Source organism: Aspergillus caelatus (assembly GCF_009193585.1).
Source record: "Aspergillus caelatus strain CBS 763.97 unplaced genomic scaffold BDV27scaffold_390, whole genome shotgun sequence".
In the NCBI taxonomy this organism is placed as follows: Eukaryota; Fungi; Ascomycota; class Eurotiomycetes; order Eurotiales; family Aspergillaceae; genus Aspergillus; species Aspergillus caelatus.
Genome location: NW_022475653.1, coordinates 1 through 23,866, shown reverse-complemented (window position 1 = coordinate 23,866; position 23,866 = coordinate 1). Strand labels below are relative to the sequence as shown.

Genomic DNA, 23,866 nt, shown 5'->3' with positions numbered 1-23,866 from the left:
AAAAAAACACAGAAAAGCCCTTAAAGCACACAATTTGAAAGAAAGAAACACCAACCATAACATCATAACTCATAGTCATCCTATCCTCAGAGCCGCTAGACCCGCTCCTCTCTCAACCTCTTCGAGCTTCTCCTCCTTCGCCGTCCCCTACCCTCCAACTCGCCCTCCCCAACACACCTCGTCTCCACCACCTCCTCTTCTCTCCAAAGAACCCCCAATCCCCCATCCTTAGCCCCAATCCCAGCTCCATTCCCCCTCACCCCGGAAGAAGCATTAGAAGAGGAAGACGAAGAAAGTTTACTCCTCCCAACACCATACTTCGCCCTCCTCTCCGTCCGTAGCAGCTCCACCCCCCGCACCAGGTTCTGATACATCTTATCCCCCGCGGCGCGATTCACCGACGCATACCCGACGACATGACGCAGGTCAGGCTCTGGCCGGGCAGACTCCTGCTTGATTTTGGATAATGAGAGTCTGCTGAGTTGGTATTCGAGGGGCTCATGCGTGGCATAGGTTAGGTTGGTTGTGCTGCGTTGTTGTCGTAGCGGGGTGGTGTTTAGGGCTCGAGTTAGGTTTTTTGTGAAGCTCATTTTGCTCCTTTTTTTTCTTCTACCCCTTTTATCACTTGAGTAGAGTTGTAGTTGTAGATGTAGTCGTTGATATGGATGTATGTATGTATGTATGTATGTATTGTAGTTATTCGACCACCGAATGAATAATTCTTTGATCGGTAATCGTATGGTAGGTAAGTATAGTAGTAGATATAGAAGCAGACGAATGTAGAAGTAAGTTGTAACTGCTCAAAAGAATAGTTATGTATTAGAACAAAAACACCCAACCCCAACCCCGACACAACCCATTTTATGAACCCAAACCCCCTTCCACCCCCCCCCAATCCATCACCTATTCCCCCAACCCATACAGTGACGAAAGTTGACTCCAGGAACGCGATCATCCGGTGTGGCGATCCCGGTCCTGTGACCTGGGATCAGGCCACGGAAACCCTAATTTGGGTGCGGTGTGAGCCAATCAGGGGGCCCGTGACCTAGGCGATCATCGGGTAGATCGTATGTTATGATGCAAACGCCGTCATTGTTGAGGAGGGGTTTTTGGGGAGGAGAGGAATTTCAAGGGGGCTTGTGATCTTTTTTTCATTTTTTTAAGGTGTTTTGTGATGCTGGTCATTTGGTGAGGGTTTTTTCTTTTTCCTTTCCCTTTGGGTTAGTGAGTCTGAATTTTGGGGTTGGGGAGAGAGATGAAAAGGCTTGTGGAATGCTATTTTGCTACAGTATGCTTGATTCGTTCAGATATTGATTGAGTTTTGGACATGTTTTGAGGAGAAAGTTTGATTTCTCATTTCATTTTAAGGGGTCTGTGAAGTAGACTTTCTTGCCTACGTAACTGAACATATGGTACAACTCTAATAAGTATACTACATCAAAGTCCTTGAATTCTGACTCCTCACGGTAAAACCACTACAATGCCAGAATCGAATCAACAACAACTCAGGGAAAATTAAAAAAAAAATAAAAAATAAAAAAACCGGATCCATGGCTGCACGGCAGAAAATGAATTCACCCGTTGGGCCAATTGCAGCCGTCGTATTACCGTGGCTTTGCTGGGGTCGGATCGCCTCCTGTGGGTATAGTGATATGGTCGGTTTCGGAATTGGTCCTGAACGGAAGGGACGTGGAACGGGTGGTCTTGATCTCGTTGTACCCCGCTTTGGCTTGCTCAGGGTCTCTTGTCCTGAGAGGAAAAGGTAACGGTCCCTTGTCTTCTAATGTGTGAGGTATAGGTATTAAGGCGGGCTTGGGTTAGCCAGGGGTTGGTTGGGTTGCACTGTGTAGGGCTAGGTAACGGTTTTATTGTGCTTAGGGTGAGAGTCATTCTGTGCTTATGGGGGGCTTTGATGGGGGTCGGTACTGATAAAGTAATCGTGGGTTGGAGATACACGTCATTTTATACTTTTGGTGGGGATTTGTAACTGAGCGAGTGTGTTTCGTGTCTGATAATGAAATCCTGATAGGAGAAACTGACACGGCTTATATATGTAGTGCTCTCACGACACCACGGCACCACGACACCATCTATCTCATTACGAGATGGTTTATTCCAGAGTCGGGAGCGTACGCCCTGCTATACATGGCTGACCCGGGCTCCTTGTAGCCCAGCCACCCAGGCGGCGCCCCGTAGCAACGACTCACATACGTGGAAATGACATCCGAGTACGACGTGCGGGGAGCTACGCCGGATCTATCGGAGGATGGGTCGAGATCGGATCAGGGATGGGAAGGGAACAATGGGCCATAGGTGACGATCTTATCTCCAGACTGTCTAGGGCTAGTCAGCGCTTTGGACTCGAGCTCTGTGTCTTGATGGCACAGTTCTATCGACGACGCGACACGACAGAGATATACAAAACCGGCCAGAAAGACCGTTATGAGGGTCGCAGGCGCCTAGGTGGTTTCCCGGTGAGGCTGCATGCACACTGAACAGGATCGATAGTGGCTGTATATGGCAGGAGCAGTGGTCGTGATCGCAAGCCATTTAGTAAGAATGGCTATCCTGGTCGTGGTCAGTGCATTTGACCGGGTTGTGGACCGTTTGTCATTGGACAGCTCGCCTGCGATGCTCGACCAGTGAAGCCATGCTGGTGGAATGGCAGCAGCGTGTCACGTTGATACTGAATCCTCCTGTTTCGCTCGAGTCCTTTGTCCTGCACCCTGCCTAAGCTGGCAGGTCACGCTGCATTGTCAATCCTCCACTTACGGAGCCGCGATGGTTGTACAGCATATCGTGAAACATCAGAGATTCCTGCCGACGTGCCCGGACAGAGGACTGAGCTCGCGCCAGTAGCCTTTAATTAGGTGAGCTATCAAGGCCAGGCAGATACTTACCTGGGTACCAGTTACCCTGAATCTAGACTTTCTCTTGATTTAGCTGTTCACAAGGGAAAGATAGACCCTCGCAAGCTCAAGGCGAACCACAGAGCCGGATCGGTGCAATTTGAAACCCAGCATAAGATGCGTCGTTCCAGGTAGTCACTCCTCAACGGACTATGTGGCCCCTGCTATTTTTATCCAATGGCAGAGGCGGATCTACCGCTGTAAAATCGTTGTATGGCTCATTTGGTCACTAAGGTATGGACTGACTCTCTGTATTGGTCTTTTCATTTTTCTTTATAGATTAACGCCTTCCTCTCGTTGGTCTATCTCATCCCTAATGGCCTTGGATTGGTGTTGCGTGGCCCGGGGACCCTACCGGTCTATAGAAGACTGAGGCCTAAGGTGATGAGTGTCAGCCTCGCCTATACATCACAGAGATACATAGGCAGCTTCAGATACCTCCGGCTCTGGTACACCTATCGTCACTTCCAACCTCACGACCACTGTGCCTCCTGCCTGAATTATTGGCCCTAGCTTGCCTTCGCTTCGTGCTCTGTCCATGCTATACGAAGGCCATCTTAACCATGTCATCGTGAGTACTGCCCCATAGTCAGTTTCTGCCTATCAAATAATCTGACACCTCCTCCTAGTGCCCGTACCATCTCCAAGAGGCCACCCAAGCTTCGTGCTGCCTGCAATGAGTGTCATTCCGCTAAGGTAAGCGGGAAAGCCCAGATATAATTGTATAGAAACATGGGATATAACTCTCGTCCGTAGGTCCGCTGCTCAGGAGAGAAAACCGGCTGTCAACGCTGCGCTAATCTTGGCTTGGACTGTATCTTCTCAATCTCGAGGATCGGGAAGGTGCCTGGGAAACGAAGCAAAGCCAACCGTGCAGCAGCAGCTGCTGCTGCAGCCGCCGCTGCTTCTGCCGTTACCGCTCCCCCATCATCCGCATCGCTCACGTCGCCCTCACGCCTGGAGTCCACAAATGAAGCAATTCCATCCTTTCAGCCATTTGCACACGCTATCAAGGATGAAGGGGGCTCAGGGGTGACTCCTTCGGCGCGCCGTGCCCCGTCCCACTTCGCTGTAGATCCCATAATCACCCCGTTGGTGGTGCACGATTATTCGAGCAGCATGCTATTTTACCCAGGTGATAACTATACACCGGACGGTCTCTCCCTCGCAGTCACGGTGCCCACTTCAACACACAATATATCTCGTCCCCTGGGTCCTAATATGGACCTCGGCCTCCAAGAACCAGGCAACTTCTGCTGGACCTCCGACCTGGAGCCCCTCAGCGCCAATAGTCTCCCAACACCGGGACTAGAAATGTCAGCGAGTAGAGGCTCCCTGAGTCTCGACCGTCGCCTCAGCCACGACTGGGAGATAGAGACGAACGTCGCCAACGGCAGCTGCGACCCCAGCCGATCTTGCACGGCTTCGATCCGGCAGCCGGCAACTCCACCAGAGTACCTAGCCGACGAAGGAGTTTACCGGGTCGGCGCTCTGGAAAATATGGGTCCCGAAACGAGCTACACAGTATACTTACAGTTGCTGCACAACATCGAACAGACGCTCCTCATGGGCCGACAGCGCACAAAGGAGAACCATACGCTCGATGCCGTCCTAGCTGCCAACCAGCAATATCTGACGACTCTCCTGCAGCTGACCGAGTGCCTGAGTTTCGAGCAGATGTACGACGGCCACCTGCTGTTCACAGTTGCTCTGAGCAAAATCATCACCCTCTTCAGCTTCGGATACCGCGACTTCACCCTGCGGTCTGAAGCACACCAGTCCATAGGCTATGCGGAGCGTCTGATCCGCTTCGGCGTGTTCGAGATCGACTTCGTCGAGCAAAAGGCTATCTGTGAGGGCATTTTCCTCAGGGAGCTGAAGCGCGCGGGGGTGTGTCTGTCCAGGTTGATGGATGCTTTGTGTCGGGAAAAGTTCTCCTATGCCCATGGTCGACACGAACGGTTATGTGAGGAGATGAAGCAGCATTTGGACCAATTAACGAGTGCATTGGAGGCAAGCGCGGCATGACCTTTCTTCTTCCCCCTCTTTTCTATAATAATCTTCTATATCGATTAATAACGCACAAACTGAAGGTGATTGGAATTGGTTCTCACAGACAGCTGGTTCAAAAGTCCTAATTCGTATACCCTGGAGGAATAATCTCATATAGGTGGTGTCGAGGATACACGTCACCACTCATGCATTGTCGTTGTTGTTTCTTTCCTGATTCTATCTAAGTTCAAATTGAGCGCAGTAAGAATATGAGATTGCTCTAGCCCTGTTATATAAAACCTTCTTTTTAGTATACATACCAGACAAGGTTTCTTTAGTCTCATCCACGAACAAATTCTACCCATCGTAAAGCTCACTCAATGAAGTAAAACCCGTGTACTCTCACCAATCAATCCAACCCAACTGAATGGTTTGGTTTATTCGGCCTCCGAGAACGGAGTCGTGTGCTTGGATTGCCTTGTCGTCCTTTAATCGGGATATGATATTGGTCTCAATCTTGTTAGACATAGGATTGTGTACCCCGTATGGGGTATTTTGGTTTTGTATTTGTATCGGGTTACTGTAAGGGGTTCGTTGCAATAATGCGGGGTATAAAGAGTGGGCATGGAGTAACAGTGAAGGTAGATTATGTGGTGGAGGCATGGTTCTACTCCGGAGAAAAAAATATATCACGAGACCATTCAACTGACATCGAATAATAACTAAGAGGAAATCTATTGATCGCGGCCTAATCGTATTTGTCCAAGTGTGCACTCCATCTCAGAAGTTTGAAGAGACTTTATTATTCAAGCTCTACAACTTCTAAAGGGAACTAGGTCCTGGATTAAGCGGCGAAAGTCACTGCTAGGAATAAAGCGAACCACAGATCATATTCAAGACATCAATCAACTAATCAACATCACAGATCCTGTCAAAGCGTCCATCGTAATCGCAGCTCATATATAAATTAAGTATTAACAGACCAGTCAGGACCATAATATCTCAGGGTTGCTGCTAAAGAGACCAGCAACGGCCACGTGGGTATCAAACAGAAAGCAAAACATTCTTTCCAAGACATGTTCCGATTCGGCAGAACATGGGTCAGAGTTCAAATGAGTGACTAGTAGTAGATCTTCTCTTCGTAGATAGGCGGAACACCCTTGTCCATGTCCCAGTGAATCTTGTTCTTCTCGTCCAACCATGCATCCTCATCGGTGATGGCGATCACCCGCGAGGTATGCTTGATTTCCTGCTTACTCACGCCGATTTCATCACGAGGAATCCAAAGGAGAGGAGGCTGGGAGGTGATGGAAGGGTGGAAATATGCGTCGCGTTCAACTTCGGGGGTATAGGTGGTGATAGCCGAGGCGTTGGGGACAAAACGCCGCAGCTGGGTGTAGCCATCGTACTTGTCCGGGCGCAACCACTTGGTCAGGAAGTTGACCTTCGGCTCCGGAGCTGGTCCGGTTAAGCCCTTTTCAGCCGAATCAACGTTGGTCACGCCATTGTCAATGCCCTCCTTTCCAGGGCCACTGGCGCCGGCGTCATCTGAGTGCTCGCCGGCAGATGGAGCAAGCTCGCCCTTCTCTTGAATAAGAAGAGCCTCCTCCTCCGATTCCAGGTTCTTAGGGATGAAGTTGATGAGAGGATCCAGCGCCTGGTTCAGAGAAACATGGTAGATGACCATGACAATAAGAGAAATGATCATGAGGATGAGAGGACCGAGGGCAATTCGACGAGCACCGGTTGCAATAGCGAAGAGACCAATGAGACAAACATTAAGCAGGTAGCAGCCAACGGTGATGTGCTGCAGGGCGCGTGTGTAGGCTTTGCCCTGAGTGTCAATGTCCGCATTGGACACATACAGCATGTTGTACCGGTAAGCGAAGTAGAAAAGGTACAGACCAATGGTCGCGAACCCGAGAACCAAGGGAGCGATACAAGAGTAGGTGATGGCTATCCACAAGCAGGAGCAATTAGCCGCATTCCATGTCAAAAACGTGAACAGAGAACTTACCAACTACTACCAGGAAGGTGAACGCAGGGTATACCGTTCCCCAGCCTAGACCAGCTAGGGAGGACCAACGAGTGAACATCTTACGGGGGGTATTGTCCAACAAAGTGCCTAGGACCTTGCCCAGGATTAGACCGGAAATCTGAAGAAGCGCACCAGCACTGAACGACAACCCCTGCAAGATGATATAAGAGATGTAGAAGTTGGAAGCTTGCGGGATCTTCTCAGCTAGGAGCGACGCAGCAGATGTAGGATTATTGATAATATCCGAGACCACACTAGAAGCGGAAGACGTAACAGTGACAACCAAGAATGTTTGGATGACTTGGAACGTGAAGTAGAAGTTCTGGGTAGTCAGCTCAACAGCCGCGGCGGTCGGCGCACCACCAAGCTTGGCCATCACTAGAAAAACAATGAGTGACCATTCAGAAACGAACCCCTTGTGAAATCAACTTACATCGCAGTATAATCGGCAACAAAGCCATGAGCACGGACTGCATAATAGTGGGGAGAAGGCCAGTGATGACACCTCGGATCCAGCTTGGGACATCGTTGATAAAGCGAAGAAAAGGGACCTTCTCAGTCAAGAAAGTGATGTTCGAGATGGAACCCACCACAGCCGTGGGAATTGCCCAAAAGATGATGAGAGCGACAACGAAGGCGATAGTTGCGAAGTACCGAATAACGCGTTCCCACCACCGAATACGAAGGTTAGACCAGATAACCTGAGTGGGTTCCAGGCCAATGTAACGCGGTGCCATGTGAAGAGGAAGATTGTGAGCCACTGTAATCGCACGTTAGACCAACCTTGTGACACCATCATGCCGGATATCAAATGGAGCACAGCAAACAAACGTACCAGACTGGTAGGCAGATTGAGCATCCGCCTGATGATAGAATTCGACAAAAACCGACGAAACCAACTTTGCGTCGCCAGCTCGGTGCTTGGCTTGCAGCTCCTCGATCTCGGGATTTAGGCGCTCAATTTCGGATCGGGCCCAATTGATCGTATCAACCTTCTTTCCAATGAGTAATTTGAGTCGGTGTGTGGGCCTCTCGGACGGTTTCACCCAGCGGGCCGCAACTGAGCCCGACTCATCACTGGGTTCTTCGCTGGGGGTCGGGGGGCCTTCTTCAACATAGCCCTGTTTCTTCATGGCCTTGAGGCGTGCCTTGTTCGCGAGAGTAATGAGCTTCGTTTCCGCGGCCTCGAGCTTCATGGCAGCATCATCACGTTCTTTTACTTTGTCGTCCAATTCGGACGTATCGGTAGTAACCCAGACATTCTTCACTTTGTCAGTACCGAACATTTTGCGAATCTTGTCACGGTTGAGATAGTCCTCAGTAACAGCTGTGAATAGCACGGTCCGAGACGAAAGCCGGCTGGCGTAGGCTGGGGAAAGGGCGTAGGCGTGGCGCAAATTGATGTAAAAGATACTCTCACGTGTAATGGTATACATGACAAATCCTTGAAAGAGCGATATGTAAGACCAATGACCATGGGTACTTGGAAAAGTTCACCATAAACTTACCGAGGTAGAGCCATGCAACAAAGGCGTGGGCGAAGTAACGCTCGTACTTGCTTTCTTGAACGTTGGACATGCTCAGAATATTCAATTGCACATTAGTTCCCCCTCCGGTTGCATTGATGGGAAACAAGATAGGGAACGTTATGCACGCGCCCACGAAGCATATCATGGATACCAATTTAAGGAAGCGAATGAGAAGGTAAGCGTCCATCGAATGGTGTTGCAGCACATATTCATCGGGCAATTTGTACATGTCAATGATCCAACCCCATGGGGTAGTAGAGGTGGGAGGTGTACGCTCCCACGGCTTCAAGACTCCTAGGTAGGTTCGTGGCATATACATCCGGCGCTGACTGCGACGAAGGATTAGGAAGATCAGAACCATCGCTCCGGCTGACACCAAAGCCGGCACAAGAGTAGTGACGAGTGCCGATGCCGTGGGCGGAGTGTCGGCTGGGTTATCACTGTCCTGCATATTGTTAGATGTGCCCAAGCCCAGAGCCGATAAAATCGGTGGTTAAGCGGTCGCAACTCACCCGTCGGACGAGGTGATGGAGGCCCCTCAGGCCAACATCGGAGAATGCCATTGCGGCTGGGTATAGTTTCTTGTTCCAATGCTGCCCTCGTCGAAGCGCTCCAAAATTGATGTTTATTTAGGGGGGTATGCGATAAGAAACTCGCTGCGGGTTTTGGCCGCAATCAAAGGAGGGATGATTCAATCGTCGGTATGCGAATCGAGATGGAATGAGGATTTTGGGGAGGTCAATCAAATAAAAATAAAAAGGTGGAAAATGTCTAGAAGAGATAAGCGAAAGAAAAGAGGGAAGAGAGCAGTGTTTAGACCTCAGCCCAACAGGAGAATAGGGAGATTAGAAAAGAATGATACAAGAGAACCAAGGGAATGGAAGCTTCAGGGAGGGGCTGATTTGATTTTTTATTTTTCTTTTTATTTTTCTTGTTTTCTTTTCCTTTCCTGGTTACGGTGATCCTTCGTCAGGAAAAGTCAAAGAGAAGAAGGACATGCCGATTGGACTCCCAAGAATGAGAAAATCAATCGGGTGGTTCTTCGGGAGGGAGGAGACACTTACGTAGATGCCCCGAGCTGAAAATGCTTTTGTACCTTTGGACGCGGAGTTTACTGGGATCGTTGGTAAACTAGTGACAAGAGTCGTGGGACCAATGCACCACCAGAGCCAGTCAGCACCATAACCTGTGACGAGTGAAACATGGATCGGAGATGCGATCGTGCGAACTTCAACTGATCATGAGTAACTGATCAACTCATAGCGCTAATTTAAAATTAAATAATTTTACACTAAGAACTCTTTGTGGGTTTTACTAATGTTTCTCATTTGATGGTGCCGCAACAAATTGTTTAGCCATCATATTTTCCTCTCATGCATGATTGTGGGAGTCAAAAGAAGAGGAAAGGAAAAAAAATATATATATATCAACTCCATTTGATCTGTGGTGGGGAAGAATAACGTCAATGTATAATAGACAGGTTATACATAGCAGCAATCAAACGATGCAGAAGATGAAATTTGACCAGAATTGGAACCATTGAAATTTCCAACACCAGATAAGAACAGCTAGACTAACGTTTTTTGGGTTATGAAGTGGATGAGTTGGCTCAATAGATCCTTTTTTAGCGTCAAAGCAAAACTCTCTGTAATTATTCTTGCTTTCCCGGAATGTTTACCGTTTCTCAGTCTCTTCAAGCTATAATATTGTGGCAACCCCTCCTGACTCAGGATCCCAGGTACAGTTCATTACCCCAAAGTACATCCATGGGTACCTCAACTACAGGAGGGCCGACCTTACGTAGCCATGTACCCGGTACCTAGGAACGGCAACCTGTTCCTGTACCTTACCGTACTGGTACCGCTGCCTCTCAGCACCACCTTAAGGAGGCCCTTGTCCCATGGTATGTTACTGTAAATTATCCAGTACTACCGTGAAAACATTTTGAAACACACCCATCAGGTGAATCTCGTATCGCTTCAATCCTGCCAACGCCTTACCCTATAATCTCTTGGGGATTCTTTTTCCTGAACCGCTTCCTCAAGCTATGCTGTATGGACTCAGAACACTGGTGTAATCTTGTGTAATATAACTCGAAAAATCTATGATGGTGTGGCTAGTGCTGCTGCCTGTTTGCGTCTGTCAAACTTTTGCCACTGGTCTAAGCTGCGCAGATCCAATCAAACCTGTGCTGATCGGCACCTTCCCGTGTCCTCTCTACACCAGCCACACAATCAAACCCTATCAACCCAACATGAAGTCATCCTTCCCGACCGAGTATCTCCGTCCTTAGGAATACGACCATCAATACGAAGTACCAATAGCTTAATCAGAACGATCAACCAGTCTTCAAGATGTGACATCCAGAGAAACAATTGAGCCCAGAGTCTCACGAACCTTGCAGCCCTATCACGGCATCATCACCCCTAAAAATTTGTTCATCTAAGCCATCCCTAGCGCGAACCACGAATGCCTTATGGGTACAATTTTGCTCGCTACCCAGTAACGACAATGAACAGGTCCACACCGCGGCCCATGCTACCGCTGATGCCTTCACGCTCATGGCCTTGCCGTGTGACCTATCGTGGCTCCACTGCCTTATCTGGCATTGTTTCTCGGATAGACCGATCTTGGCTCGCTTGATGCGGTACCAATCGGTCAAGCCACACATCCAGCCAGGTATGCTTCTGAGGGTTGCGTTTGAAACGTCATCTGCCCCAGCCACACCGGTTTCCGTATGGTTTCGTTGTAGGTCGATCATCGTGATATCATCTTGGATTGGAGATCTTGGAAGTAGTTTTGGTTGTGATTGCAGGGGTATAGACGGTTCCTAGGGTTTGAAGAGGAGTTGGTATACTACTTTGATTTGTTGGACATCAGTCGTTGCCTTCTATAGAAGGTAAGAGAGTCAGGTAGTAAATTGGTTAGAGTTAGTGGCTCTCTTTCATTGCCTAGTTACTGGGCTCAGTACAGAGTAAGGCTCATGAAATACGCAAAAAGGTGACCTGGCCTATGGAGTCGAGTTGTAGGGGAAGGCGAGAAACTGCTGCACACGGAGGAAAGGTGGGATGGATACTAGTATCATGTCAATGATGTCTGCTGAGATTTGCAATGAGATGAATGGGATAACTGTATTCCGATTGGCTGAAGATATATATATATATATCTATATAAATATATTTCCTCTTCGAATTTAGGCCATTAGGGTAGCAAATGCTCCCAGAGATGGGGCCTGTACATTTATTACTATCGGGGGGCCAGAGCTTCTCTAATGTACCTCTTAAACATCTACGAGTATCTTGAGTAGTATGATGGCATTTGGTCTCTCCATACTAAGAGGACGGGCTGGTCACAATAGATGTCTCTGCAGTTACTGCCTCGGCCCTTCGTACCCGAACCCAGGAAGCTTCTTTCCAGAAAGCATGGTATAGCCTTTAACGAGAGTAAGCATAATATACATAAAAAAAAAAAAAAAAAAAACACCCCTCCGCTGTTTCCTATCTCTTGCGAGACGAAGTCTAGTTCGTACTGTCTCTGGTCGGTGTGCGTGAGGTGATACACGTCCCATAGTTATTAGGTACACGGGATTGGGAAGCCGTACCGAGGGAAAGTGTTGGCTGGGCACCTGTCCCTGTATCAGTTGTAGTATATACAAGAAGTTTAATCCAAGAATCAAAGGCTTAGATGAGATGGGCGCACGGCTGCCTGCAAACCGTCGAAGTGTTGTCGCGTCCTGAGAGGTGGTCAAAAGAGTACATGTACATGAAGAAAACAGTGACCCGGTTTGGGCGTAGCTCAGGGTTCTTCCTGGACCTCTGGCATAGAGCTGTACAATTCTCTTTCAAATACATCGATCCCCCGGATCGGTGGAGTAAGCATCAGGAGACTGAGGAGGATCTCACTGAAAAGGAACTGGAGTTCTGGCCGAAGCTGTTTATACAATTTCAACAGCTCGTTCGTGGACCAGCTTCTCTCGGGTTCCTGTAGGTCGGCCTCATATCCTTCGAGTAGGAGGAGCCACACGAAGGACTCACATGCGGGAAACCTGTCGAGTTCACGATCTTTCACAGTCGCACTTATATGGTCGAGAAACCGGCCGGTCTTGCTGGGAGAACCCTGGAAATCCCAGAGGGCGGCTGTAATGTATATGAGGGCCGCAGTACGGGTGAGCTCCTGGGTCGGCGCAGTCTTCGTTATAATGTATATGCGTGACTGATGCGGAACTTGGGAAGGACGAGGTCCGCTGGATAGCAATGGGAACAAAGGACTGTCCATTTGAAACGCAGAGCGACGCTGGGGAACAGATGACAAATACGCATCGGTACTGTGTTCTAGCATTAATTCTTCTGCTCCTCGAAGGAATGTGACCAGCCATTTCTGGCCGTCTTCGGGAACTGCTGGATGAAGTGGCATCAACATAAATTGCACATAATGCAAGAATGCTTCGGCAACACGATTAGATCCCGACCTGGAACGAAGGATCTGGACAGCCTGGTCTACGTATCCTCTGGCATGCTGCTTGCTGCCAAATCTTTCTTCTTGTATTGCCATCCCCGTCAAGGCCATCGCTAGGCTGTCAGTGTCGATCTCCATGCCGCCCTTCATCACCTGTTCAATGCCGTTTGTTGCTCTCCCTAAGTGCTGTTCTACTTCAGGGCTCCACTTGAAACCGTATGCCTGTGCCCTCCAACGAGCGCAATATGCAAGGACAACCGACTGAAACGGCAGGGGATGATTCAGGACCGCCCGGAAGACTTGGTCTTTGATGAGTCTAGGCTCGCCTGACCAGTATGTCAATCTGTTTGTCCAACAGTCCATCAATATGAAATCCTCTCTCGTGCATGTTACCGGCAAGCTATCGAAAGGATCTTTTCCGGAGGCGTCGAGTAGGGTGACGGGCGAAACTGAGTAGGAAGCAGGTGCAGGTATTTGGGGTCCGACGGGCATCTGAAGCGGCCCTGGGTGTCAGTAAAGCATCGGTTGAGTTGAACCTCCAATGACCTACTGTGGAGAAGTCTTTAGGGGTAATCTCATCCTCCGATCGCTTATATTCAATGACTTCGTTGTCATCGCCATTTAGTAACAACTTCTTTTGCTGCCAAGATAGGTAGCGGAGAGGGCGATGAACTCTCTTGTCAGAGTCGCTTCGAGGATGCGTGTGTTTTAGTTGTTTCCGTTTCTCCTGAACATGATGGCGCATAACATGAGCTCGCTTTTCTCGGGAAGAAGAGTTTGAATCGACAAAATAGAAAACTTGGTTCTTGGATGGGTCTTCCGACGCGGGCTGGTGCCTCCGCCTTTTGACCCTCACTGGATGTGGACTGGCATTTTGTGGAGTCGCTGTTGCGAAACCTTGATCAGCCTCGTGAGCGAAGGAAAGGAAATAGGAACTCGGATCAAAGCGCCAACCTTGTTGTTCTGTACCGGGAGAGATGTCTTGCGGCGCTGAGTTTGGATCGGAATGTGCCAAATTAACCAAAGGGGGAGTGCCCACAGACATTGCGAGCCGCCCTAGTGGCAGTGGACTCTGGCAATCTGACTGACGGGACAAAAGCTAAAACCTCCTTAGAGGTGCATACCGGACAAGAGCTTTACCAGAATACCCCCATAGAATGACCCAATTTGTCGGAGGAGTTCATTGCAAAGGTGCGGTCGGGGAAGAGAAGGATGATTGACGATCGAGATGCGCCGAAGAAATCAGTCATAGTCATGCTTATCAACGTGCGGCGTAGGATGACCCCGGCATCCCATTACGGTTCTTATTAGGGATGAGAAGTCAGTGGGGTCGGTAATGAGCACAAAGTCTCGTTGGTGCAGCCCCGAAAGTTAGATATCTAGAACCATTTTCCATTGGCCATGAGAAGCTTGGACCCTCCTATATAAGCACCCTGGCAGTTTCTCATTGGTAGGGGAAAGAAAATACTTCAGAGAGTCCTGGACCTAGCCGCTGTCGGCCACTGGCTTGGCAAGGATCCGTTTCCTCCTTGGCCAACCGGCATGAAGACCTTTCTCCTGAATCGGCTAGTCTGAGGATACTGACTCATGGACTGTCCAAAATGGGAAATGGATGAGATAAGCACTCTGGAAAACCACTTTACACGTCGGAATGCAATAAGTATTATCCGACGCGTTCGCGTTCCCTACGCGTTTCTTCAAAAAGAAAGTTATTATTGCTTCTTCGATCCACACACACTGCCAGGGCAACTTGAATATACCCCCCCCCCCCAAAATCCTATCACCCACACCCATAATTACACAATTGATCAACGAACTATCGTCCTGTCACGCAAGAAGGGGTACATCTAATTAGCTCTCTCCACCCGACTGTATAGCGGCCTTGATCTGGCTGCCCTCAACCATGTCGTCCCTTTTTGACGCCGTCCTTCAATCCGAGCTAGACTCGAACGCCGGCTCTCGCGACCATCGTCTGCACTCAGATCAACTTCCCAGCTCTCGGCCACATCCCCCCTCGGAGAGCAATGGCCCTATGAGCGATATGCACGCATTCCCTGACGATCAAGTCGTTGAATCGAATTCGACCGTGACCCGCCGCCGAAATCCATATGTGAAAGCTCCTCCTCCCTTGGTCGACGTGGCGGGCGAGAAAGTACAGCAGGCTTTCGAGGAATTGCTTGAGACTTATAGGGAGGAGCCTACCTGGTCTGCGCCGCCGCCTTCTTCGGAAATTCTCAGCGACAAATACTACATTGCTCAAATCCATGGCATGAACAAGCATTCACTGTCCACACTCTATGTGGATTTCACCCACCTAACATCACTTGACAACCCGATTCTAGCGGACGCCATTGTCAACCAATTCTATCGATTCCATCCATTCCTCACCAAAGCGCTGCACAATCTTATTGCGAAATATGAGCCCGACTTCTATACCCACCATCGCAAAGTTGATAAAGTGAACTCAGATGCTGGCACGTCGATGATGGGGGGCAACTCAAGTGTTAGTATATCCGACAAACATGAGATGGGAGAGTACGTCCAAGAGCGGACACGTCACCAGCAGACAGATAAATTGTTCTCTCTCGCTTTTTATAATTTGCCCCTTGTCTCCCGTTTGCGCCAACTCCGAACCTCACAGATCGGAAAATTGCTCTCCATCTCTGGCACTGTCACACGGACGTCTGAGATTCGTCCGGAGTTGTCCCTGGGTACTTTTATTTGTGAGAACTGCAAGACGGTGTGCCCCGATGTTGAACAAACATTCAAGTATACGGAGCCTTCGGAATGCCCGAACCAGTCTTGCGGAAACCGCTCTGGTTGGCGTCTAGACATTGGCAAGAGCACTTTTGTTGATTGGCAAAAAGTGAAACTACAGGAATCATCACATGAGATCCCTACTGGCAGTATGCCCCGTACTATGGATGTCATACTTCGCGGTGAGATGGTCGATCGTGCCAAGGCTGGCGAACGGTGTATCTTCACCGGCACTTTGATCGTTGTCCCCGACGTCAGTCAACTTGGACTGCCTGGTGTGCGACCTGAGGCCGTCCGTGATGACTCTGCATTCCGCAGCGGAGATGTTGGTGGCGGAGGGCTCACTGGTCTGAAGGCTCTTGGTGCGAGGGATTTGACCTACCGTCTTGCCTTCCTCGCCTGTATGGTCACCCCAGACACGACTACACCCGGTCAGCAAACCAATCAGCAATTGAATGGGCAGTCTCATAATATTCTTGCTTCCCTCAACCAACTCACAGAGCCTGAAGATAATGAAGACAAGGCCCAGGAAGCGTTTCTTCACACCTTAACACCTTACGAAGTTGAGGATCTAAAGGGACTCGTCCACTCGGATTATATCTATTCTCGGCTTGTGGACTCCATCGCTCCTATGATTTATGGCCACCGTCAGATCAAAAAAGGATTGCTTCTACAACTAATTGGCGGAGTCAGCAAATATACAGCGCAGGAGAACATGCAGCTCCGTGGTGATATCAACGTATGCATTGTTGGTGATCCCTCGACAAGCAAAAGTCAATTCTTAAAGTAGGTGTTCAGGGTCTTATTTTTCATGGACGGGGAACTCACTGTGTATCTAGATACATTTGTTCTTTACACCCTCGCGCGGTCTACACAAGTGGAAAGGCCTCGTCAGCTGCTGGTTTGACTGCTTCGGTTGTGAAGGATGCTGAGACTGGTGAATTCACTATTGAAGCCGGTGCTCTGATGCTCGCGGTAGGCATTTCCTTCTCTCCTTCTCTTTCTCTAACACGGCTGACGACTCCTTGGTATATAGAACGGCGGTGGCATTTGTGCTATTGACGAATTCGACAAAATGGACGTCAGCGACCAAGTTGCTATCCACGAAGCTATGGAACAACAGACGATTTCGATTGCTAAGGCAGGAATTCATACGACTCTCAACGCACGTGCATCTATCCTCGCTGCAGCTAATCCTATTGGTGGACGATACAACCCCAAGGCCACTCTGCGAGCCAATCTCAACTTCAGTGCTCCCATCATGAGCAGATTCGATTTGTTCTTCGTGATTCGGGATGAACCCAATGAAGCCGTCGATCGCAACTTGGCTGACCATATCGTCAATGTACACATGAACCGCGACGAAGCCGTTCAGCCAGAGCTGAGTACCGAGCAGTTACAGCGCTACATTCGATTCGCCCGGACATTCAGGCCGGTCTTCACTGATGAGGCCAAGGCCCTGTTAGTTGAGAAATACAAGGAGCTCCGCTCTAATGACTCCCAAGGCGGCAATGGCAGGTCTTCATACCGCATCACTGTGCGACAGCTGGAGTCTTTGGTTCGTCTTTCCGAAGCCGTTGCCAAGGCTAACTGCGTGGAGGAGATCGTACCGAGATTCGTGCAAGAAGCGTATGATCTTCTCCGGCAGAGCATTGTCACGGTTGAAAAGGATGATGTCGAAGTCGATGATGATGAACCTGTTAACGCCGCAGGACGTGATGAGGATCACGAAATGGGCGACGGCGAACGTGACCGAGAGGGCGACAGCCCTATGCGTGATGACATGGAAGAACAGCCAGCACCATCGCGCACAAGGACTAAGATCACATTCGATAAGTACATGAAGATTTTGAACCTCGTTGTGCGCCGAGTCAATGAGGACGAGTCTACATCTGGCGAGGGGGTAGAAGAGGAGGATCTCATTGTCTGGTACTTGGAACAGATTGAATCGGAGCTGGAGAACGAGGAAGATCTGCAACGAGAGCGCAGTTTGGCAGTCAAGGTTTTGAAGAGGATGGTTAAGGTTTGTGCCTCTATACAGCAGTCCTTCCTGGTTGATTTGCATGACTAACGGTTTATCTTAGGACAACATCCTCATGCCCATCCGAGGAGAAGGCCTGGTTGATGCAGCCGATGGTGACCAAGAGGTCTCCCACCGCACGGTTTACGTTCTGCATCCCAACTGTGCGGTTGATGACATTATGCTCCCGGATCCTAATAGCAAGCGGAGATGATTATAAGCATTTAAGACGGAGTAATACTGATCACGAGTTATGAGGTGTGCTTGTGCATTGTTCATTTGGGTTAGATGTGGATTTCTGTGGATATCTCGGATTAGATTAATGGGTTCGGCGTGTACGGTATGAGGACACTTATTACAATCAGTGCAAACGAACAGCCTGTGTTTTCACTATTCCAAGGGGTTCGCTGATTGAATAATACATTCAATGACTCTGCCATTACTTTGTATAAGCAGTAGTATTCATATTCAAGAGCATGTGGATTATACGATAGGTGCGATGATACAATCGTTAAGCTTGTATTCCGATGTGTGAAACGTTACGATTTCATCCACACAGAGCCCTTGTAGGTGAAGCGTATGACCCTTGGTAAAGAGGTGGGTTCCATACTACCGAACGGTCCTCTATAGGTTACTCACATCCTGCATAACTGAATGATATAGACTGATCTATAAATATTTCCTTGATCATATTCAAGTGCAAGGTTAGCCCAACTGCTAACCCAATCTTTTGTCGAGTGAGAGAAGTGTCCAAGCTCTTCAAGGGGTGTTACTGTCGTAGGCCTACGCCATATGTGACATCGCATGGAAAAGATCCATAAGATCTTGTTTACCTTTTGTAATATCCAGACCACCACATTGACCTACATTACAGGGCCGGCTATGTCTACTGAGAAGTGTTATATACCATGTTTCGTCGTCATTAATGTCCCATATGCATCACTGCCCAGTACTCCCCCATCCTAATCGCAAACAAAAAGCATCTTATCCCACACTCTCCACTCATCCCCTGCCTTCGACAATAAGCACGTATTGGGCTTCAATTGCTGCATGCCCGATTGACCATCCCCGCACCCATAACCGGCAAAGCACAAAAACACGTTACAGCCAGGATTCAGCCAGTTCAAGACGGCCCCGCCCGATCCAGAGATGGTGAATACGTGTCGATTGGCACTCAGATCAAACTGGAGCACTTGGCCATTGGAGTCACACTGGTACCCCGGAAACACCACCGCTTCTCCGATGGTCAGTGCGCTCACGGGGAGGGAGCTGCAAGCGAGGCCTGCAAGCGTTGCAAGCTTGAGGAGAGATGGTAGCTTCATGTTGGATGCCGTATCTGTTTGGATTTTTGATTTAGTAGTTCCCATGGATTCATTATCGGTATGGGTTTGAGAACTTACTAGGATGTTGTTACAGATCTTTTGAAGGCAGCGGAGATGGATTAGGGCTAAACTTGTGGGTGAGTGAACCCGATCCTTGGAAAGATTGGTGTGAGTACTGACTGAATTGGGCGTTCTGGTTAAATATATATACGAGGAAAGCCTGAATGAGAACCAAGAACACCAGGGCATCTTAATTACCGACTTCTCACAATTTATAGATTAACCCAAGCCGCCTAGTACCAAGCAGGGAAATTCGTCTGACAAGTTCAAGGAAGAGATGCAGTTGTTGTTCACTCTAACAAAGGGGTAATAACCAATGAGATATTGGGAGGAGTGGCAGACTATACTGAAAGAGCTCTAGTGTAATCGATTGGTTGGACAGGAAATCAATGCCAAGTCATCTAGCCCTTATCCAAGCCTGTGGAAATCATTATGAATCTTTGGTCATCATTAGGTATGATATACACCATTCCTAATACATCAAGGGAGTCACTGCTTTCTGCGCCGATTCGTCAACGACTGGACTCTCTAATATATTTCCCTAGCTCGCATACACGGCCTTATGACCTGTTCCTTCTGATAGACGACACATCTCTTATCCAAGAAGAGGAAATTAAACAATATCGATTGAAAGAATGATTGTATCCAGGAATTACTGCAGTGTAGGTATGAGTGATACCTTGCAAGGTTGTTGCTCCTACATAGCTAACGTAGTCCGTAGTCCATATGATGTTAGAGGAACTATTACCATAGGTGCTATGACGATGAGAGAACCAAAGGGTAAGCACTAAACCAAATGACCGAAACTATTTTGTATCATCACATACACAACTTCGAGAGTGCTGGTTTTCGGAACACTAGTAGCATGTACTGTATATTGAAGCCGTGCATGATTCAAGAAAGACAGATCCGAGCAATAAGATTAACAGCATACTGATTCCATACTGAATACTCTACTATCGTGCCCGCTCCTTTGCACCTAGTCCACAGCTGTGCTACCAGCCATCAAAGTCAAGCATAAGTCTCCTCCCTCACTATTGTCGTTCCTTCCGCAGTAAAATCCAGCCAGACCTGCCTGTCTACCGTCTGGGTGCTCCCATCTGCAAGAGTGAAATTGACATGTCCCTCATTCTCGGTCATCAGATCCCTTTTCACCGCATGCGAGCAACTTTTGCTTGTATCAGCCCAGAACCAACCACCAGCATAGATATTGCCATAGGTCCAACTTCCGCCGTTATAGCTCGTAGATGCAAAATCATACCACATGCACTGGTTGATGATTTGCTCAGTAATATCCTATGTCCTTAATTGTAAGCCCACATCCAGCGTTATCATTATCCACGATCGAGAGTAGAGTCACATACCCAACATTGTTGCTCAGATTGCATCCCAGAGATCGTCCAGGATCCCCAATAGGCACTGATGACGCCGCCACCCGCATCACACCAACCGCCATCGGGTCCGGCGGTGATAGATTGCGACCACGCATTGGGACAGAGCCAGGCCCGAATTGACCACATCATTTGCACTGCGGCATCACTAAACCATTGCTGGTTTGGCGCTGTGCAGTCCGCGGCATTTGCCGTTAGCACGAGAGTGAGGAGAGAAAGGTATCTTGTTAACTTCATGATGGGAGGTATGTTTCGTGGAGAGGTTACGAGGTGAGCTCTCGAGGTTGTTGCTCTGCCAGATCGTAAGCTGTCCCTGGGAAGTAGCAGCACATGTCTTTCTTTTATACTATCTTCTTCATATAGATCTATTCTAGCCGCAACCACCATAGCGGAGACTACAGCGGGGTGGGTGATATCTGTCAGCATTGGCTAATATACACCGGGGGCTTACTTCATGATTTATACTGGAATACCTTCCAATTAGAAGGCTGCACAAGCTGAGATCCGGTCCCGCCGGAGTTAGCTCTCTGGATATAACTTCACTGGGACTATAGACAAGGCCTCGACCGAGGTCGATTGAACTACCTTGAAGGGCTCAGTTCTTGCAGGACCAGAATTTGACTGCGATGCGGGGGCACTGAGGATTGTCCGTTTCTGCAGAGTCTATACCAATTTCCTAAAAGAGCTTCGCTTATTGCCCTAGTGGCCTTTAGCCTCCTCTAGTCCTGAGCTGGTATAAAAAGTTTCTTGTTCCCCATTCCAGATTAGTTCTTGGCAGATGCCGCTAGCCCTTTACCTAATGTCACATAATCATCATCAGACTGTCTAGATTCTCGTGCTCCAATCATTCATTACTCGTACTGGTTCTCTTAGACCCGACCTTTTCAGAAGTGATATCGAATTATGCCACCAATGCCATATAGTCGTCAACTTACAGTTGATGCTGTTTCTATTGGGATTTTGGAATTAATGAATAATGTAATAAACCTTTTTTTGAGTGTTAAGAAAAATAAATGTAAGTTTTTCACTCATCTTACGACCACAATTGATTTTCACTGTCTTTTTTTTTTTTTTTTCCCCACATGGAAATGCTTGTTCAACTGTGTCCACAACAACTTTTGTGTTCAAGTCGACATCCATAAAGATATCCTTATTTGTGTTATGGTTGTATAGCAGGAACCATTGCCATAAATATATATATATGCTATTTTAACATGAAAGGGGCACAGGGTCTAAAAGCCAATAAAATGGCGACAAAAGTGCATTCCAGGCAAGGTTTTCATACCCTCACTATTCGATCTGATCCGCTTTATCTTCATGCAATTATCTGAAGTGTATTTCTGAGTACGACGAGTATCCACCTTTGAGTATCAACCCCTAAAATGGGAGTCGACCCTAACCAGGATGGAAGAGTCGGGCATTACACGTTCTCTGCTTCGATTATCGGCTCACCGCGAGACGGGACAATATATCGATAAAGACAAGTTCATCCAGTGGCGGGAAGAGACCTTCGTCATGACCCCCCCCCCCCCCCCGGGGGGGGGAAAATTAACCAATAAAGCAATTTCCCCCCGGGGGGGGAAAGAAACTTTCTTATTGCCCCCCCCCCCCCCTTGGTAGGTGAGAAGGCGTGGAGCTGGAGGGTTTAGTTCCGGGAGAACTCCCACACATGGGTAATCCACACGGAGTCCAGTGTGCACAAGTCGGACTCGGCAGCCTCCACAATCACCTCTATCGATCTGACTACGACCGAGCTGCAGGGAAGTGGACTAATCAGTGGAATCAGCCGGCTCACTGATATGGGAAACCTTTTGAGGCAGAAATTGGACATACTGGAGGAAATCCTGGGATATCACTCCTGAATCCGTGCCTTGGTCATCACATGATTAGAAGATCATAGAACGAAGACTCCATCACAACTGCAGGGCTATTTATCACCTTTCCCAATGTTGTGGAGCACCGGACCGACCCCTTCGAGCTGGCCGATGCGAGGATCCCCGGTTATCGTTTAGTCAAGATGTACCTGATCGACCCACACTATCGTCTGTGTTCCACCCACAACGTGCCGTAGCAGCAGGGGCATCACGGGTGGGCACCAGCGGTGGACAAGGACCTTGCTACGGCTGGTTTGCTTCAAGAAACGGTGGATACGGTTATGCAGGGAACCGACCGCTAACCGAGAGGAATGACTGAAGCGAGAAAGCATCAACAGGAACTTTCGTTGGAATGATGTGACATGACTCAATGCCATGCGTATCCCTAGTTTCCAGCAGGGTACATATACATGTATACATGTACCACCAACATAAATCTACGTAAACCGAGTTTCTGACCTACTGAAAGATGCCACCCGACCGAGGCAAGTGCTCTAGTAACATTGTTAAGAAAAACAAAGGTTCTCGATCAAGATGTATAACAACAGCTCCGTTAAAATACTCCTATGTATGTACTCCGAGGCCTTGTCGATGTCTACGGGGCTATGGATACACCCCGCTTAAATAAACATCTATAACATACTCCACATTTTTTTTCTCCTTTACCTTACAAACTAGTTAGTTAAGATACTAAGTAAAGAATTACAGAAAAGGAATTCATAATAAAATTATATACTTCAAGTTCTTTCCGTTAAATTATATTTTCTCAACCAAAAGGTCAATAGACACCAGATCCAATACTCTCTCCTCTCCCCGGATATTTATATATACATATATTTATATATCCACCAATGAAATTGGTAAGATTTCCTTCCAATCACCACCAAAACCCAAAAAATAGTATACTCTCCTCTCCACCAAATGAAGCCAAGATATTTACATAATCCCCACATAAATGACACACACGTGAGAGAAACAGCGAAACAACACGGACATTCTCCTCCAGCGGTAGCCGCGGGGATAAATTAATACTCTATTTCCATTCATGGTGGGGGGAGGGGGAGTGTTCGGGATTTAATTTTAGCCTTTTAGGTTGAGCGGGGGTTTAACAGTTAGGTAAAGTGCTCGTGCTGTTCCTTTGATCTTGTTCAACAGTTCAACTCATTTGACTTGACCTCAGCTAGTAGTTAGAGTTGGCTAACTTAGTGGGGAGGTTGATGTTATTACACAGTACATCGTACATACTTCGAAGTAGAGTTTTGTGTTGAATCATGACTGACTATAACTACATAAGTAGGTAGGGTGTGTTTGTTTGTGTATGGTGGGTAGAGAAATACTAAGTTAGTAGTAGAATAGATGGCTTGTTCTATGCTAGGCCGAGGCCTCAGGCTCTTACCCTATTAGCTTAGGATGACATTAATACATACATGGTAAGAAGTCTGGGGGTTGGGTTAGGTTGGGTTTATTTCCTCCCTTCCCTCTCTCATCCCTTTCTTTATGAATCATTTTCCAATGTGAA

General features: G+C 48.2%; 7 protein-coding genes across 7 annotated transcripts; 2 read left to right on the top strand and 5 right to left on the bottom strand.

Annotated features, from left to right (window-relative positions):
- Positions 1 to 14: 14 nt before the first annotated feature.
- Positions 15 to 845, bottom strand: BDV27DRAFT_138579 (uncharacterized protein). The gene has a single exon (XM_032069271.1). It carries the CDS (start codon positions 588 to 590, stop codon positions 96 to 98), a length of 495 nt encoding a protein of 164 aa, XP_031920951.1. The 5' UTR covers positions 591 to 845; the 3' UTR covers positions 15 to 95.
- Positions 846 to 3,166: 2,321 nt separating this feature from the next.
- On the top strand, positions 3,167 to 5,018 carry BDV27DRAFT_78019 (Zn(II)2Cys6 transcription factor domain-containing protein). Its single transcript, XM_032077570.1, has 3 exons — positions 3,167 to 3,480; positions 3,539 to 3,605; positions 3,666 to 5,018. Exons 1-3 carry the CDS (start codon positions 3,473 to 3,475, stop codon positions 4,935 to 4,937), a joined length of 1,347 nt encoding a protein of 448 aa, XP_031920950.1. The 5' UTR covers positions 3,167 to 3,472; the 3' UTR covers positions 4,938 to 5,018.
- A 637-nt stretch (positions 5,019 to 5,655) lies between these two features.
- On the bottom strand, positions 5,656 to 9,497 carry BDV27DRAFT_78009 (putative DUF221 domain protein). Its single transcript, XM_032077569.1, has 6 exons — positions 8,981 to 9,497; positions 8,448 to 8,913; positions 7,775 to 8,383; positions 7,373 to 7,699; positions 6,919 to 7,317; positions 5,656 to 6,857 (listed from the first exon to the last, which is right to left on the bottom strand). Exons 1-6 carry the CDS (start codon positions 9,029 to 9,031, stop codon positions 6,022 to 6,024), a joined length of 2,688 nt encoding a protein of 895 aa, XP_031920949.1. The 5' UTR covers positions 9,032 to 9,497; the 3' UTR covers positions 5,656 to 6,021.
- A 2,445-nt stretch (positions 9,498 to 11,942) lies between these two features.
- Positions 11,943 to 14,166, bottom strand: BDV27DRAFT_78000 (uncharacterized protein). Its single transcript, XM_032077568.1, has 3 exons — positions 13,878 to 14,166; positions 13,474 to 13,820; positions 11,943 to 13,415 (listed from the first exon to the last, which is right to left on the bottom strand). The coding sequence occupies exons 1-3, from the start codon at positions 13,966 to 13,968 to the stop codon at positions 12,264 to 12,266; spliced, it is 1,590 nt and encodes a 529-aa protein (XP_031920948.1). The 5' UTR covers positions 13,969 to 14,166; the 3' UTR covers positions 11,943 to 12,263.
- Positions 14,167 to 14,697: 531 nt separating this feature from the next.
- On the top strand, positions 14,698 to 18,117 carry BDV27DRAFT_138572 (MCM DNA helicase complex subunit MCM6). Its single transcript, XM_032069270.1, has 4 exons — positions 14,698 to 16,466; positions 16,520 to 16,655; positions 16,717 to 17,703; positions 17,765 to 18,117. The coding sequence occupies exons 1-4, from the start codon at positions 14,827 to 14,829 to the stop codon at positions 17,912 to 17,914; spliced, it is 2,913 nt and encodes a 970-aa protein (XP_031920947.1). The 5' UTR covers positions 14,698 to 14,826; the 3' UTR covers positions 17,915 to 18,117.
- A 545-nt stretch (positions 18,118 to 18,662) lies between these two features.
- BDV27DRAFT_164115 (uncharacterized protein) lies at positions 18,663 to 19,022 on the bottom strand (the record flags this gene model as incomplete). Its single annotated transcript, XM_032073649.1, has 1 exon — positions 18,663 to 19,022. The coding sequence occupies one exon, from the start codon at positions 19,020 to 19,022 to the stop codon at positions 18,663 to 18,665; it is 360 nt and encodes a 119-aa protein (XP_031920946.1).
- Positions 19,023 to 20,093: 1,071 nt separating this feature from the next.
- BDV27DRAFT_169969 (uncharacterized protein) lies at positions 20,094 to 20,710 on the bottom strand (the record flags this gene model as incomplete). Its single annotated transcript, XM_032075167.1, has 2 exons — positions 20,094 to 20,378; positions 20,447 to 20,710. 2 exons carry the CDS (start codon positions 20,708 to 20,710, stop codon positions 20,094 to 20,096), a joined length of 549 nt encoding a protein of 182 aa, XP_031920945.1.
- Between the last annotated feature and the right edge of the window lie 3,156 nt (positions 20,711 to 23,866).

Excerpts from the sequence above, each read along its gene's own strand:
- BDV27DRAFT_138579 (XM_032069271.1), bottom strand. The coding sequence starts at position 590 with ATGAGCTTCACAAAAAACCTAACTCGAGCCCTAAACACCACCCCGCTA.
- BDV27DRAFT_78000 (XM_032077568.1), bottom strand. The coding sequence starts at position 13,968 with ATGTCTGTGGGCACTCCCCCTTTGGTTAATTTGGCACATTCCGATCCA. Across the intron at positions 13,821-13,877 it reads TCCCGGTACAGAACAACAAG|GTTTCGCAACAGCGACTCCA; the intron begins GTTGGCGCTTTG and ends AGGCTGATCAAG. Across the intron at positions 13,416-13,473 it reads CCCCTAAAGACTTCTCCACA|ATGCCCGTCGGACCCCAAAT; the intron begins GTAGGTCATTGG and ends GGGCCGCTTCAG.
- BDV27DRAFT_78009 (XM_032077569.1), bottom strand. The coding sequence starts at position 9,031 with ATGGCATTCTCCGATGTTGGCCTGAGGGGCCTCCATCACCTCGTCCGA. Across the intron at positions 8,914-8,980 it reads TCCATCACCTCGTCCGACGG|GACAGTGATAACCCAGCCGA; the intron begins GTGAGTTGCGAC and ends AACAATATGCAG. Across the intron at positions 6,858-6,918 it reads CACCTTCCTGGTAGTAGTTG|CCATCACCTACTCTTGTATC; the intron begins GTAAGTTCTCTG and ends GCTTGTGGATAG.
- BDV27DRAFT_138572 (XM_032069270.1), top strand. The coding sequence starts at position 14,827 with ATGTCGTCCCTTTTTGACGCCGTCCTTCAATCCGAGCTAGACTCGAAC. Across the intron at positions 16,467-16,519 it reads AGCAAAAGTCAATTCTTAAA|ATACATTTGTTCTTTACACC; the intron begins GTAGGTGTTCAG and ends CTGTGTATCTAG. Across the intron at positions 17,704-17,764 it reads TTTTGAAGAGGATGGTTAAG|GACAACATCCTCATGCCCAT; the intron begins GTTTGTGCCTCT and ends GGTTTATCTTAG.
- BDV27DRAFT_78019 (XM_032077570.1), top strand. Across the intron at positions 3,606-3,665 it reads ATGAGTGTCATTCCGCTAAG|GTCCGCTGCTCAGGAGAGAA; the intron begins GTAAGCGGGAAA and ends TCTCGTCCGTAG.